At 41.0% G+C, this 15,838-nt stretch overlaps 1 protein-coding gene across 2 annotated transcripts in view; it reads right to left on the bottom strand.

Moving 5' to 3' along the window:
- The window catches only part of ASCC3 (activating signal cointegrator 1 complex subunit 3), a 407,532-nt gene that overhangs the window by 122,199 nt on the left and 269,495 nt on the right, over window positions 1–15,838 (bottom strand). For both annotated transcript variants that reach the window (XM_060237502.1, XM_060237501.1), the window contains exons 25-26: window positions 2,279–2,499; window positions 601–686 (exon numbers count right to left, since the gene is read on the bottom strand). In XM_060237502.1, coding sequence (XP_060093485.1) covers window positions 601–686; window positions 2,279–2,499 — 307 coding nt within the window. The remainder of the gene's footprint in view (window positions 1–600; window positions 687–2,278; window positions 2,500–15,838) is intronic.

The following is a 15,838-nucleotide window of genomic DNA, read 5'->3' on the forward strand; positions in this document are numbered from 1 at the left end:
GGGCGGCAGTGTGAGGGCTTCTAGTGTCCTGGCCCCACTGATGGACCTCCTGATGGCACCTGGATTTTTTTGGCCACTGTGTGACACAGAGTGTTGGACTGGATGGGCCACTGGCCTGATCCAACATGGCTTCTCTTATGTTCTAAAGCAGGGGTCCTCAAACTTTTTAAATAGGGGGCCAGTTCACTGTCCCTCAGACTGTTGGAAGGCCGGACTGCCGTTACTGTACAAGGCCGCGGGCCGTCAGTTCTCCGTCTTCTGCATCTCTCTCCCTTCCCCACACCACACACCCCAGCCTGGGAACTCACCTCACCTCGGTATCACCTCACACTCTGTCTCCGCCGCCTCAGCCCAGTGCCGGAAGTGTGCGTTGCTAACGCGAGTTTAGGTCGAACGTCACTTCCGGTCTGATTTTGCCATAACCCGGCGGACCACATAAACGTCCTCAGCGGGCCACATCTGGCCCGCGGGCCGTAGTTTGAGGACCCCTGTTCTAAAGCACTTGACACGAACTTTTACCTACATGATAACGATTACAGGCCTTTAAATAAATGTTTCTTATTTTTTTATCCAACTTGATGGAAATAAAAGAACACTTACTTTTTGCCAAGCTTTTCTTCAATTCTAATTTTCCAGTCCTCAATCCTCTCCCGCACTAGTGCCTTCAGAGGAGCAATATACACTGCCTGCAATGCACAGGCCAACAGGAGCAGAAAAAAACAATAAAAATTGGTGCATAATAGTTTTTGCTAGGTTCTCTTAAAGAGTTAACTTAAAGCCAATAGTTATGGTATACTTTTAAATATTTTGTTTCGTCGCAGAAGGTTTCTCATTGAGGTAAAATGCTTGTACAGACCATTTTTAAAAATTCTTTGAACCAATGACACATGTTTGAATTTAAATTCTAAGCAACAACTCCTAACTTCATTTTATAGTCAGCAGCAAAAAAGCATATCATTAAAAAAGGGACCTGTACTGAATAGTATCACTGAAGCATGTAAAAATGTAAACAAAAAAACAAGATAAAAGGAAGACTAATATTCATTATTTCAACATCTTGGTACAATAACAATATGTTATCTATTCTAGAAGATAGCAATATCAGAACTATATTAAAATCTAGTGGATATTACTGCTGTGGAATGCCCCTGAAATGAATTGAAAATCTGGACAATAAAATGTTTATACCTCATGGTTCAAACAACTGAGCCACTATATCTTTTTTTTCAATGGTAACTAATCAGACTGACCAGTTCCACTGATCCAAACAGCTACTGTTACAGTCAAGCTGGCTGCTTCCTCATAGGATCAGGGCTGCTGAGAGCTTCCAGAGGATGACAGACAATGGTGTCCTCTAGATCTCACCTTACACTGCCCATAGTAAAGCTTAAGGAAACAAATCAAGTGTGACTAGAACCCTCTGAACTTTGCCCCCCAGCAACCCTGCTTAAGGCCAGTGCAAAGCCTAACTGTATAATCTGTTTTAGGGCAATCTGAAACAGTATTTCCCCCTTGCCCTGCTGCAATTGCTGACATGACTTGCATTCTCTAACACACAATACTGCAATCAGGCACTCCAAGGATTTGCTGTATTTTGTCAATGACTTGGTCTGCAGAAAGACCTGGCTGGAAGCAGCTGCATTAGTGTTCCTGCTCCACAGTAAGTGAATATGAAAACAAATTTGGACATGTGGGGAGATGAGATCTGAAAAATCAAAATCCAGCTATACTGTTGGGCAAGGATGTTAGGGAGTCATTCCTCATAAATAAGTTGACTTACAGGTTACACATTACTGTTCTTGAAGGATTTAGAATGCATTCCAAAAGATAGGGGAAGAGTGCCACATGTAAAAGATTAAACTGCAAGTTTTTCCAAGTATGAAACCTAGATATGACTGAATGATTGGATTGGATTCCCTTACCCCTTACCTATGAATATGAAAGGATTTCACTCAGTAAATTACTGTATTAACAAGAAAAGTGGGCTAATATTTTAACAATGTCCTTATTCAGTTGTAGTCAAGCTTATTCAGTGTGTTAGTAGGAAAAGTGTAACTTTGAAATCATCATTATATTATGGGACAGATGCAGATGTAAATATCTACAACACAGTTGCTCAGCACCAAGTACAATACTGATATACACATGTAATGTTAATCAGGTAAAACATATGGTGAATAAGATGTCTACGGAAAATATTATTGTCTGTTCTGGCTAGCTCAGGACTACTAGGAAAAAGCTGATAAAGGGATCATTCCTCAGAATAATCTTTGCCTACCTTTGAAGTGGGATAGTTGTTGAAAACTCTAAAGATGGCTAACTCTGCTGCAACTGTCTTCCCGGAGCCAGTGGGAGCACCAAGGAGAACATTACAATCTGTGTGGTACAGTGTATGGAATATCTGGGTCTGAACAGGGTTAAAATGAGAGAATTTGTATAGAGCTTCATACTCAGGCTTTCCCAAAGCTGTGATGGGCAATGGCTGGAGATCCAGTAGTTCTGAAAATTGAGGAATGATAACAAGCATATGTTTAAATGTGCAATCAAGTACAATAGATAGTTCTTAAGGTCAAAATAGAAAACCATAGCTAAAATATTACTATTAATACCATATATGAACTCATATGCTAAAAGAGAACATGAGCCCAAATGGGAACTAAACAAAGCTGGTTTTATAGGTCTGTTTTTAAACCAGCACATTTAAACCTACTAAGAGCTGTTTTGATGTCTGAAATTTGCACAGATAGACCTTTTCACAAAAGGCCATTGTCTTTTCAAATCTACTGCAATTACATCTAAATCTACCATACCAAAGCAAATATGCCCCATAATTTATGAGTACAAAGATAAACTAACTAAGAGAACATCATGGCCTAGGACAAGGATTTTCAAAGGCCTGGAAAAAAGGGCATGATTATACAGTAATAATTATACTGACAGAAAATGCTGCAAATAAAGCTTCATTAAGAAAGTCAGAACTATGCATAAGACTAAGGGCAACATCCTAAGGCCAGTCTCTGAACAGATAAGGTTATTGATGACATTTTTGTAGCATTTTTCTAACAGTGCTCTGCTCAGATCCCTTATAGGCATTACATCTGAAGACACAAACAGTCAGCAGGAGTTGCCACTCTTCCAGTTTGGTGTAGTGGTTAAATGTGTGGGCTCTTATTGGGAGAACCGTGTTTGATTCCCCACTCTTCCACTTGCACCTGCTGGAATGGCCTTGGGTTAGCCATAGCTCTGGCAGAGGTTGTCCTTGAAAGGGGAGCTGCTGTGAGAGCCCTCTCAGTGCCACCCACCTCACAGGGTGTCTGCTGTGGGGGGAGATGGTATAGGAGATTGTAAGCCGCTCTGAGTCTCTGATTCAGAGAGAAGGGCGGTGTATAAACCTGCAATTCTTTTTCTTCCAGCTGGGAATGCAAGAACAAAGCACTCCACACAGGTTAGCAAGGGTGATGGATTTTGTGCCCTGAACTGTGACTACTGCCACTGTTCTCCTACCCCCTGGACCTCCATTAATTTCTTCCCCCCAGCTACTGCTAACAGAAGAGGCACTGGCTTGCAGAAATGCTGGCAGCATAGCACTGCACTATTGGTTCTCTGTCATGCTAGTGAGATTGTACCTTCAAACCAAGGAAAGTGGAAGCATAACCACAGCTCTGGATGGCCACCAGGCAGATCACTCCCTTGCCTGAACAACAGAAAGGGAACAGCTTTACGGCTGCGTGGACTCCTGATTGCTGTTGACATCTTACGAGCCATGCAGTCTGCATAAAGGGGAGGTGAGGATGGATGATGCACAAAGGCCACTGGAATGAATATGCCCTTAATGAATTTCCGCAGCAGGAGTGACGCATGGTCAATTTGACCAAAATAACTGACATATAGGGCAGTCAATCAGCATGAGTGGCCCATGCCACATAAGTGTGTTTGACAGAGTTAAAATTCAAGTTGTGTGAAAAAATTCTTTGACGACTGTTTTGCATTATTTCCATTTGGGTTTTAAATCCATAGACCATGTTTGCTCCTGTGTACTGTGCTATACCTATCTGCACATTGGTATATATGGTTGGTGGAAACATCAGGGCTCCTGGGGTTTTCCCAAATACCTTTGTGCTAGATTTGGGAGCTACGTGCTCGTTGGGTGACTGGTTCCAGACTGTTTGTTGCTTATGTTCCAATCTAGGTCCTTTCTTGTTTTGCAGCTGCTTAGTCCAGGGGGTCCCAACCTTTTTGAGCCAGTGGGCATATTTAGAATTCTGACAGGGCATGGTAGACACAGCAACAAAATGGCTGCCAGAGGAGCTGCTGACAGCCACAAAATGATTGCCACAGGCTCTTCAGCAACACAGCATATATTTTCACATTGTGGTGCCAAAGCAACATTTTTAAACATCTGCACAATCAATCAAATCTCCAGCAGTCAAGAAGCAGCTTTGTTTGGCAGAAGCCCTACCTGCCCCCACCCCCTTCCTAAAAACACTTGGTAGGCACCAGAAAAGGTGTTGGCAGCTGCCATTGTACCCACAGGCACCACACTGAGGACCCTTGGCTTAGCATGTTGATGGCCAAAAGATAAGACTGCCTTCATGCCAGCATTTGTCTTGCTGTGATTTGAACCCACTGCCTCTCTTGGTGCTGTTAGCTGCTCTTGCCTGGTAAGCTGTTGATGGGTCAACAGAATTGCTTTCTGTGATGGTGCACTTGTTTGTCTTCTTGTTGCTGTCCTTGAGCCTTCATTTCTCTTGCATCTAAAAGATCTGGTTATCCACCCCCCCAAAAAAAAAACCTGAATTCCTGTGCAAGAGGGCATTCCGTCAAGGTTGCTTGTACTGTATAAACAACAAAGGTTTGTGGGTTATGTGGCCAGAATGGCCTTGTGTGTGCATGCCAGTGGTGGTAGAGATATGGCTGAAAAAGAGATTCAAATATGTATCCACAGAGCTCCATGACATATATTCATTCCCAGGCTCCTATGGATTGGCAGTTTTCTTCACAGCAAAAGGTACTGTGTTCCCTTTGTTACTTCATTTGTTGTGCTATGTATATATGAGTCACTATGTATACGAGTGGTAGAAGGTTTATATCAAACAATGCTACTTCCATTTGTTGCTGACATGGGGCATTGCCAGAACACCATATCTTGACTGGTTAGCTGAAGTGGGGTTGCTGGGGGCCTCAGAACAATTATTATAATTTTCACACTTTGATGTGTGGTCTATTAGTTTCCTTTTGCAGAGTAAGCACCAGTGATGCCTTGCTCTTGGGGTATTAGGATGGGGCAACAAGAAGCAAAGCCTGAGAAATTATGGAATTCACAATTTGTAAAGTTCTTTGCTCTTTTTTTCAGAGTCGTACAAATATATTTGACTCCACCATGTGCCTCCTTACTGCACCAGTTATACCAATAGATGTCACTTGCACCTGACATCTATTAATTAAATCATTAAAAATGATCATGTTTATATAATTCAAGTGGGAACCTGCAAGGACTTGTGGGAGGCATCTTTTTCTCCACCACTATTTCTTCTTTCAGTTTTCCTGAAAATCCCCATGGCCTCCATCTTTCTCTTTTTTAGGGTTGCTAATCTCCAGGTGGGGCCTGGAGATCTCCTGGAATTACAACAGATCTACAGATATCAATGTCCCCTTAGGGTTGCCAGCTCCAGGTTGGGAAATCTGTGGAAATTTGGGGTGCAGCCTTTGGAGGGTGAGGCTTGTGGGGAGAAGTTACCTCAGCAGTGTACAATGCCATAAAGCCCACCTTCCAAATCAGCCATTTTCTCCTGGGCTATCCAGGAATCTCAGATGTATGTGTGTGAAGTGTCATTAAGTCACTTCTGACTTATGGCAACCCTCTGAATTAGTGACCCCCAAAGCATCCTATTAACAGCCTTGCCCATGAGGCTGGAGATCACCTGTAATTACAACTGTTCTTCAGAAAACACAGATCAGTTCCCTCGAATACTATAATTACTCAGGTCCGCAATAATGTCTTAAGAATGGAGTCTAATAACTACTTCTTTAAAATAGATGATAGACAAGGGGGGGGTGTTATATACTAGTTTGTTGTTATTGTGGCACATTCATTTCTTTTTCAAACCAACCATAGTTTTTTACAGTTCACACAGCCAAAAGGTTTGCTGTAATCTATGAAACACAACTGTATTTTGTTCCAGTAACCAATATGAATTTGCAACATGATCTCTAATGCTGCTGCTTCTTCTGAATCCACCTTGAACATCTGGCGTTTCTCAATCCATATATTGTAAAAGTCTTTGTTATTAGATTTTGAACATCATTTTACTCACATGAGAAATGAATGCAATGGTCTGATAGTTGCTGCAATCTTTGAAGTTTCCTTTTTTGGAACTGGAATGTAGATTGAATGTTTCCATTTTTTTGTTTTGTTTTTCATATCAGTTGGCTTATACTTGTTATGATTTTGATAGATTCTGTTGCTAGTTTGAAATAGCTCTATTTACATCCTTTCTACTTCTGGAGATTTGTTTCTCCCAATTGTTTTGAGTGTAGCTTTCACTTCACATTCTGAAATTGCAGGTTGTTCTTCAAAAGTTTCTTCTTTGAAGGAGTCCCTCATCCTTTCATCTCTTTTGTATAGTTCTTCAGTGTATTGTTCCCTTCTTTTCTTTATTTTATCCTATTCCATCAATGTTCTTCTGTGTTGATCTTTCTGCATGTCTAACCATGCTTTAAATTACCCTTTTATTTCTTGGATATTGTGGAACAGAACTCTTACTCTTTCATTTTTGTTGTTCTTCTATTTCTTTATGCTGGTTATTATATTAGTTCTTTTTGTCTCTATGTCCCAGGAATCTCAGGTACAAAACTAGTAATCAACATGGCATCCAGGTTACCTTGGATATGGGAAATTTTCTTCAAAATGCTTTGCAAAAAGACATAACAGGCAACTGGTGGTTCCATGCCTTGCAGGCTGAATTAACCTCCTAGCCACTCCTTACAATCGCATAAATAGACCATGCAGTGGCTCATACTTGTGAAAATGTGAAAGAAAAACAGGAAATGTTATGAATATATCTAACCAGTAAGATGTACAAATTTTTCTCCTTGCCTCCATGTTGACTGACTTGGGGAAGAGATTCTGATTTTTGACTGCAAGCTATCAGTCTGCAACTCTATTAATGGCCTGCTTGTGGCAACAGAGTAAACCCTAACATGAAAGGAAATGAAATAAAGTTAGAGTCCAATGGCACCTTAAATACCAGCAAAGTTTTATTCAAGGCGCATGCTTTTATGTGCACGCACACTTCATCAGACAGGAACTCCTTACTGTGGTATTGTAGCTTAAGACCTGGGCCAGCTAAGTAAATCCTTCATTGTCTGCAATAAAAACAAGGCCTTGAGGTGTTGTTTTACAAGCATCACACTGGTTGAGAAATAATGTATTAAGTCCCTGCAGAGCCATGAGATAGGTCTTTGAATGCACATTAAACAGAACTGCCCATGTGTTTTGCCATTTCTGTTCTAGTTAGTGCTCTAAGTGTTTCATCTCCAGGATCTACTTAAAAAGGTCAGGGAACATGTATGAACTGGGAGGGGATTTGTACAAGCAATTACATATATGGCCTGGTTCAGTCACTCTAGCAATCTAGGCGAATCTCAACAAAAGATTCTTTTAAATCACTCATAATCTGCCAAGCAATTGCAGGGAAGCTTTAGGTTTGCTTTTTTAGCCCTGGTCCTGGCCTGGTGGAATATGCTCCCACCTGAGATCAGAGTCCTGCGGGACCTGTTACAGTTCTGCAGGGCCTGTAAGATGAAGCTGTTCCGCCAGGCCTTTGGCTGAGGTGGTGGGCATCAAACAACTGTGTATTGCCTGTTGTAAAACAGGGTACCAGTACCATCTGTTTATATCTGCTACAAATCAGGTTACCTGTTTTCATTTGCTTAAAGTGCTACAGAAACATTGGTTAGTGTTCTTAATGTCATCTTCTTTTCATTGTTTAAATTCTTTAATTGTTTTTATTTTATTGGTTTTATTGTTATTCCATATGTTGTGAGCCACCCTAAGCCCACTCATGGGATAGGGCAGGATGAACTAACTAACTAAACCATTAATTCCTATCAACTAATGATTTGCCTATGTCAAGGGTCCTGTCAAAGTCCATCCACAGATAATCCTCTTAAAATTCAGGACAAAGTCCCATGTAGAACCTATGATCTGAAGAATGTGTAGGACATCAAATACATTGGAACAGTTCCACTGTTATCATACCAGCTATGAAGACAATATCCAGATGTGAATGCTGAAATGAATGCTGAAATCCTTTAGAGAACTGGGCTTTACAACACCAAACTCAAAACTACCTCCATAAGCACAGTCAGAGTCCATCCCTGGCAAGCAGCACCAGGTACATAATATTCTGTAAAGGCTGGCTGAAGTCTGAATGACACGACATATCTAACATGTGATTACATAATCACATATCTAACATGTGATTACATAAAGATCCATCCTTGGTAGAGTTTAATGCTAGATTGTATTGCTTAATATAGTTAAACAAATATATAAAATCTTGATCTTAATTATATATTATAGATAGTCTTTACCTATTACCTATTTACCTATGTCAATATTAATCAGTGTAAAAATAAATGGTGATGATTTTGATGGTGAAGAAATTGACCAAGTAGAAATTGAATTTCTGAGTAAGGTATTATTTCAAAGGAGTTAACTAAGTTTTCAGTACAGAATCATCTCTCACAGAAGTTACGTAAACATAATTTTAATTGCTCTTATATATGATTATATGATATATGATTATATATGATTTGCTTGTTAGAATAACTAGTTAACTAGTTATCAGATACATAGAAATCAATTGGCTTAGAAGGGTGTAACTATTAGGATAGTACTAACATTTGTATTGATCTGAACACAAAATTAATCCAGGGAGATATAATGAATAGTTCAGTTTAGAATGATCTCTGGTTATAAAAAACAATGGACCACAATCAGATATACTGAAATTAAAGTAGGAAATAAAAGAAATGTAGCTGCTAAAGAAAGGAATGTTAAATCTCCCAGGTCAAGGAAATCTGCATGAGTATACAATGCCAGAGAACTTATAATGAAGATTTAAATAGAAATAATGCTACAAAGCTGTCTTGAACTGCTAAACTCTCAGTCATAAAATGAGTACAATCCCATGCACACATTTCTAATATTATTCCAAGAAGAACTATTAAACAAATAAGCAAGCAAACAATTATTTATTACAAATGTGTGCCTTTTAGAATGGTTATTAGTTAACTCCTTTGGAATAATTTGTAATTAAGCAAAGTGTTCTACAAACAGTATAGTCCAGGCAGGTGTGGCTTTATGCAATTTTTTTCTGCAATGAGATGAAACTGCAGGATGGTTTCAAGTGGATAAAAATTAAATACTGGTGAAACCTGAAAATCATTAAAAGACGATGGGTAGAAAGGACATACAGACTTGGGACAATAAGAAAAAAAACTATTTGTTTAGGGATACATTTGAAAGGCAATTAACCTCTTTGCGCTTTCTTTTAATGTCAATATTGTAGCATCTAGAATGTAAACAGATTAAACAGATAAGCAATTTTGATCACAGAGAACGAACTAATTTGATTAATTCAAAGGACTCTGACATCAATCAGGAATTTATGGCTTATGAAATGGTAAAGAAAACTTGCATTATAGATGTTAATGATAATACATTAAATTTTTTAAAGGTAGATTATGGGGGGACAAGTACATCCTAGGAGCTGCAGGTTGATAACCTATTGAACCACCTTCCCCCAGAGAGCATAGGTTGATCACCCAGCAATAAAAAAGGGCTGCACTTAACTATAACTGTTGTTCATTGAGGATCTTCCATGCAGGAACACATGGGGGGCAGCACATGATCAGATCTGCTGCAGAGAGGTCTTTCAAGCTAAAAGCAGGTTGTCCCTGCCCAAACAGCCATGTGCTCCTACATGCCAATGTCCCTACTCTCAGTTTCTCTATTGCTCAAGAGAGCATACAGTGGGGCAGGAGGGAGAGTAAGTGTGCATGCCTGTTTTACTGCCTGACAAATGACAGTTCCAGGCAAGCGCAACTCTGTTTTCATTGTCCATTTTCTGTGCAGTCCCACATGGGGATTCTAACAAGCTATGGTGGGTGATGCTCTCATCACTTGAACAATGACTGAAGAACCACATTGCCAACCTGAGCTTCTTTTATGGCCTGCAGCGGAGGAAGCAATTGCTCTGGTGGAATGAACACACTGAATGGAAACAGAAACTTTGCCTGTGCATAATACATCCTAATTGTGGGCACAATCCACCTAGACAGAGTCTGGGAGGAAGCCTTCTTGCTATTACTGGAACCTGCGTAACACATAACGAGAGGCTGCTATCTCCTAAAACCAAGAGTCCTCATTAAGTAAAATAATAAAGCTTTCCTTGAATCTAAAGTATGTAAGGCCCTTTCATTTTCAGCAGAAGGCCAGCAAGTAGCAAGTTGACCTTTTAAAAGTTTTTTTCTTTCCTTCTAAAGGCTGGGAAGAGGGAAGTCTATCAATGGCTTTCCAGGCACACCTCTTCAGAAATGCGAATGGGACTGACTAGAGACAAAGGAAAGGTCAAATTTCCCCCTTCTCCCTCCTCTCTTTTCCTAGAGAGGAACAGAGAATTGGGAATGTCATGTTCTACAGAGGCTGGGGAAGGGGCTTCCAAAAAACAACAGGAAAAGGAGTTTTGATCTGGGCTGACTGAGATCAAGAGGGAGGAGAAACACAGAGGAAAAAATTTCCTGGCAACAGGAAATTGCTCTCTTTTCCTTGGGATGCTGAACTGAACAGACCTCTTGTCTGAGGTTGGGAGCAGGCTCTATTTTGGACCATGCAGTTGGCCTAGAGAGCTGGTCCTCAAGGTAACTAGGGAACTAGTAACTACTTCAAGGTAACTAGGGAACTAGTAGCTACTTTAGGGAACTAGGACACCTAAGATAAAGAGACTGTCCTAATTTTAACATCTAGTTAAGGCACATTTTAAAGAGGGGGACTCTTCTTCAGTTTGGCATGATGCATTTGCATTTGATCCATTTATTTTGTTCTTCCTTGCTTCAATTTGGCATGATGCATTTTCTTTTAAATAAATATGTTGAACTTTGGATTCTGGAGGTAGTTCTCTGTGCCATATAGACCCCCACTGTTTCACACATGCTATTATAAAAGGGACCCTGAAAGGAGGAGGGGGGGGGAGACAAGCAGTTGGCAATTGGTAGCCAGGCACTGGGCTTATGGGAAACACTGAGGCAAGGCGTCTGAGCTTGGAAGAGGAACTTGGGAGTCCTTCCTACTCTCAGCAGGAAACCCCTGTATCAGGTGGTGGTGGCGGCTATTGGGAGAGAAAAAGGAAAAGCCCCTCAAGGGGAATTGGCAACCCCAAGGAAAACAAGGCAGAAATGGGGCCTGAAGGTCAAAGCAGGCACATTCTGCCACAAATAGTGTTGTTTGTTTTCTTTGAAAATAGAGTTGTGCCATCAAAGGGCAAGTCCTTTACTTTCTGTTTTGTCTCCACAAGGTAATGCTGTTGATCTAAGCCGGACATGGCATTGCAACACAATACAGCTGGCCAAAGCCAGAGCAGTTGAGTCAGCTGTATGATGACTGGCATTCGTTTGCTGGACAGCTTGACCGCCTCTGTCTGAAGTAATTTAGCAAGTGGTTCCTTGTCTTCAGGTAACAGTTCAGGATAAGGAAGAATCTTCTCCCAGAGAAAAAGACTGATAGCCAACCATGAAGGCCTGGTATTTGAGATCCTGAGGCCCAAGGTCAATGAAGAATATATCTTCCACCCTAGGGCATCAAACTTCCTACTCTCTCTATCAGTTGTGGCATAACCAGACTGATGCTTTCTCGGCTGCGTTTCTTCAGTTATAAGGGAAGAAGGGGGCAGATGAGTAGATAAATAAGCAACAGAGTCCTGTTTAATTTTATAAAAATGTTCTATAACATGAGATGTAGCTTGAAGGGAGGAAGACTTCTGCCACAATTCTGGCATCAGATTATTCAAATATTCCAACATGGGGAAGGCGATAATGCCTGGAAACTCTGAGTACAGACAGCCTGAGATCTTATATTTGGGTTTGTTGTCAGTTGTGGCCACCTTTGTCTCCAGAGATTGGGCCATCCACAACATCATTTCTCCATACATACATGGATCTTCTGTAGGTGATGCTAGGGCAGGGTCCCCTACTTGTTCATCCAGGTTTGAATCTGAGGGAGCTTCAGAGCTGATGTCAGAACCAGAAGCCTGATCCTCACCTTCTTCCACATCAAAGGTAGGAACAGGACAGAGTGGCCTTCTAGAGACTGCAGGAGAAGGTGAATAAGATGGCAGTTTTTGCTGGAAGTTGTGAATCTGACTTAGGTCTGTTCTAGATCCCAGTGCATGATAATCACTCTAATCAGCAAGATAAACTGGGGACATAAAATACGATATGTGGAGGCCAGGGGACAGAGGAAGAAGGTTATGACCATGGATCTGGAGGGTTGGGTTTGATTTCAGGTGTGCACAGAGCCAAGATTGCCATTGGTTCTGTTTGAATCTCCCCTTCTGAGACTGAAAGTGGTGGTGAATCAGGCTTGGGTGATGAGGTCTCTTGTGGCTCAGGTGTTGGGTCTGGCACTCAGGCTGTATGATGCTTCAGATTCAACTTACATGTTTTCTTGTGTTTAGCCTTCAGATTATGCTTTTTGGCAAGTTGTTCTGATGAACATATCTGAGCCAGTGAGGATCAAGAATGTCATTGGTTCTGTTGGAATGGAGAACTGCTGGAACCAACCTGACTGATTCAGAGGACGAAGCTTTGGGTGGGCATTCCAAAGCTGAGATTGGGTTCAAGGAAGTATTTGTGGACTTAAGGGCTTTCTCCCTTAAGAAGTTTTTAGCTTCGATGCCTGATAGGTTCCAGACTATCAAGAAGTCTTGCAAGTAGCCATGTTATGCCCAGTGGTGGGATTCAAATAAATTAACAACAGGTTCTATGTCCTAATGACCATTTTAACTATACCAAAAGATATACTGAAAGGTAGTTTAATAATTCACGCATTAAATACTGCAATAAGAACAGTAAAAGAGGTTAAGACAACTTGTTCAATGTTTGAATCAAATTCAGAGCTTTCTACAGCTGCAGTAGAGGAAAAAAATTACATTGGGGCATACTCCACATATCTCTCACATTAAATGGATAGATTAAAATGTGTAAGATTGATTAAAATTTCTTTAATCGGGTGACAGCCCTAATTATGTCCTGTGTTAAATGGAAATCAGATTGCTTACTTAAATTACCGGTATACGTACAAAAATGCTTGGGAATGATGGACCTACTCAATCAAGTGGATATCAAAATTACCACATCAGGGTATTTTCCTACCAGCTGGAAAGCTGGAATTTGATACAGGCTTAATTCAAGATACACCAATGACTAGAAAAGTCTGCAAACTGGAGGCTCCCCTTGAACTGGGAGACATGAAGAGTATCCCCAAAATGGTCAAGGATCTTACACAACCAACTGATGAATAGAGGTGATTTGCCACTGGGTAATCTTGTGCCAAGTCACTATCTCTCAGCCTAATCTACCTCACAAAGTTGTCCTGAGTGTGAAATGGACTAGGGGAGAACCATATGTGGTTACCCTGAACTCCTTGGACAAAGGGTGAAGTAAAAAATGTGATCAATCCTTGCATTTATACACTTTAAAATGCCTGTTTATTTGTTTACTTCATTTATGTCCCACTCCCTGCCCTGCCCTGGATAGCCCAGGATAGCCCCATCTTGTCAGTTTTTGGAAGCTAAGCAGGGCTGGCCTTGGTTAGTATTTGGAAGGGCAACCTCCAAGGAATACCAGGGGCATGACGCAGAGGCAGCAACTGCAAACTGCCTCTGAAATGTCTCTTGCCTTTAAAAAAGTCTAGCTCACTACATAGTGGTGCATAATGCTACAAGAGCTAGAATTTTGACTGCCAGACAATCTTAGGATCTGGTAATATTACCACACTGCCAGATGATGATGATGCATTGTGTGTAGTATAGCCAGGAAATCCTAAGATTGTCTGGCAGCCAGAAGTTCTAGCTCTTTTAGCATTATGCACCACTAGGTGACAAGATAGACTTGTTTTTTAATCAAGAGATGTTTCAGAGGCAGTTTGCCACTCCCTCTGCATCAGGACCCTGGCATTCCTTGGAGGTCGCCCTTCCAAATACTAGCCAAGGCCAGCCCTGCTTAGCTTCTGAGATCTGATAAGATCAGGCTAGCTGGGCCACTGCCTACTTCTGCATAATGACCCTGGACTTCCTTGGTGGTCTCCCATTCAAGCACTAACCATGGCTGACCATACTTAGCTTCTGAGATTTGACGACATCAGACTAGCCTGGGCCATGGTGGTCAGGGTGAACACCATGTTACATTATCTCAAATGCTACACTTTTGAATGGATTCAATTCACACACTTGAAGTCTGATTCACACATGCACCTACATCATTACTAAGTGGGGAAGAGGCATGCCAGAAGTTCATAAAATTGGTGCATGGCCTGTACAGGACAGAGAGAAATTATTCAATACCCTCTCATAACACAGGAATGTGGGATGTCCAATGAAATCGATGTTTGGTAGACTCAGGATGGAGAGCCAAAAGCATAATAAACATGGAATTGATTGTCACAAAATAAAGTGATTGCCACTAGTTGCTTTTGAATGGGAACTAGACTAATCCATGGATGATAGTTCTATTAATAGCTGTTAGCAACAATAGTTAAATGAGACTCTAAATTCTGATTAGCAGACTCTGGGTAGAGGTGGGGCCTGTTCTGTTTGGAGCTTCAAGATGAGATCTTGCTGACCTCTGCAAGAAACTGGATTTTGGACTTCAGATCTTTGGTCTGGACCATCTTTCTACTTTTTTCAGCACCTGCCAATTTGCAGCTGAATGTGTAAACAGATTTCAAGTACTGGTGTTGTAAGTAACAGAACTGATATTCCCCTACTCTCCCCTGCAAATTTTAGAGTTGACTCCCCGCCCCACCCTTCAGTGGAATTTACTTCCAAGGAAACATGCACTTTTAGAACCAGGTGGGCAGCTGTGTTGGTCTGAAGCTGTAGAACAAAGTAGGAGTCAAGTTTCACCTTTAAAACCAACAAAGCTTACATTCTGAATAAAACTTAGTTGGTCTTAAAGGTGCTGCTTGATTCCTACTATGCACTGTTAGGTTATCCTATGCATGTTTTCCGGGAAGCAAATTACAGCAGTGAGGCATGCAAACACTCTAGGATCAGGCATTTAATTGGGTAAATGGTGGCTAACGTTTCACAGAACGTTGTACAAGAAAGGCAAAGCTATGTAAAATGGGGGAGGGGCTGGAGTTGAAAAATTCTGACTAAGCTAAAGTGAAGTCCCCTTTGGGCAAGAAACTCCGTGCACGCTTATTTCTCATCCTTTTCCTACTGATAGCATTGCCTGGTTGCATACGCCAATATACTACACCTTTTCCGCGTAGGGATTGCAAAAATGCAAAACAATTCCAAACCTCAGGTCTTTAAAAAAACTTCCAAGACCTCATATGCATGGGGCCAACGCACACAATGCTTTTTAAAAAGCATTTTCTAAACAAGCAAACAAAAAAACTTTCCTGCAGTTTTTGGAGGACTCCTTTTGCGTCTTAAGTTTGCAATCAATCTAACAAAAAAGGGGATGTCTAACTACACAATATTCGCCATCTGAAATAACAAGTTACACAAAAGTCCCGCTTGTTTGGGGACCAAATTGCTATAATGCTTGA

The sequence above is a fragment of the Heteronotia binoei genome, chromosome 1 (genome assembly GCF_032191835.1).
Source record: "Heteronotia binoei isolate CCM8104 ecotype False Entrance Well chromosome 1, APGP_CSIRO_Hbin_v1, whole genome shotgun sequence".
NCBI lineage: Eukaryota > Metazoa > Chordata > Lepidosauria > Squamata > Gekkonidae > Heteronotia > Heteronotia binoei.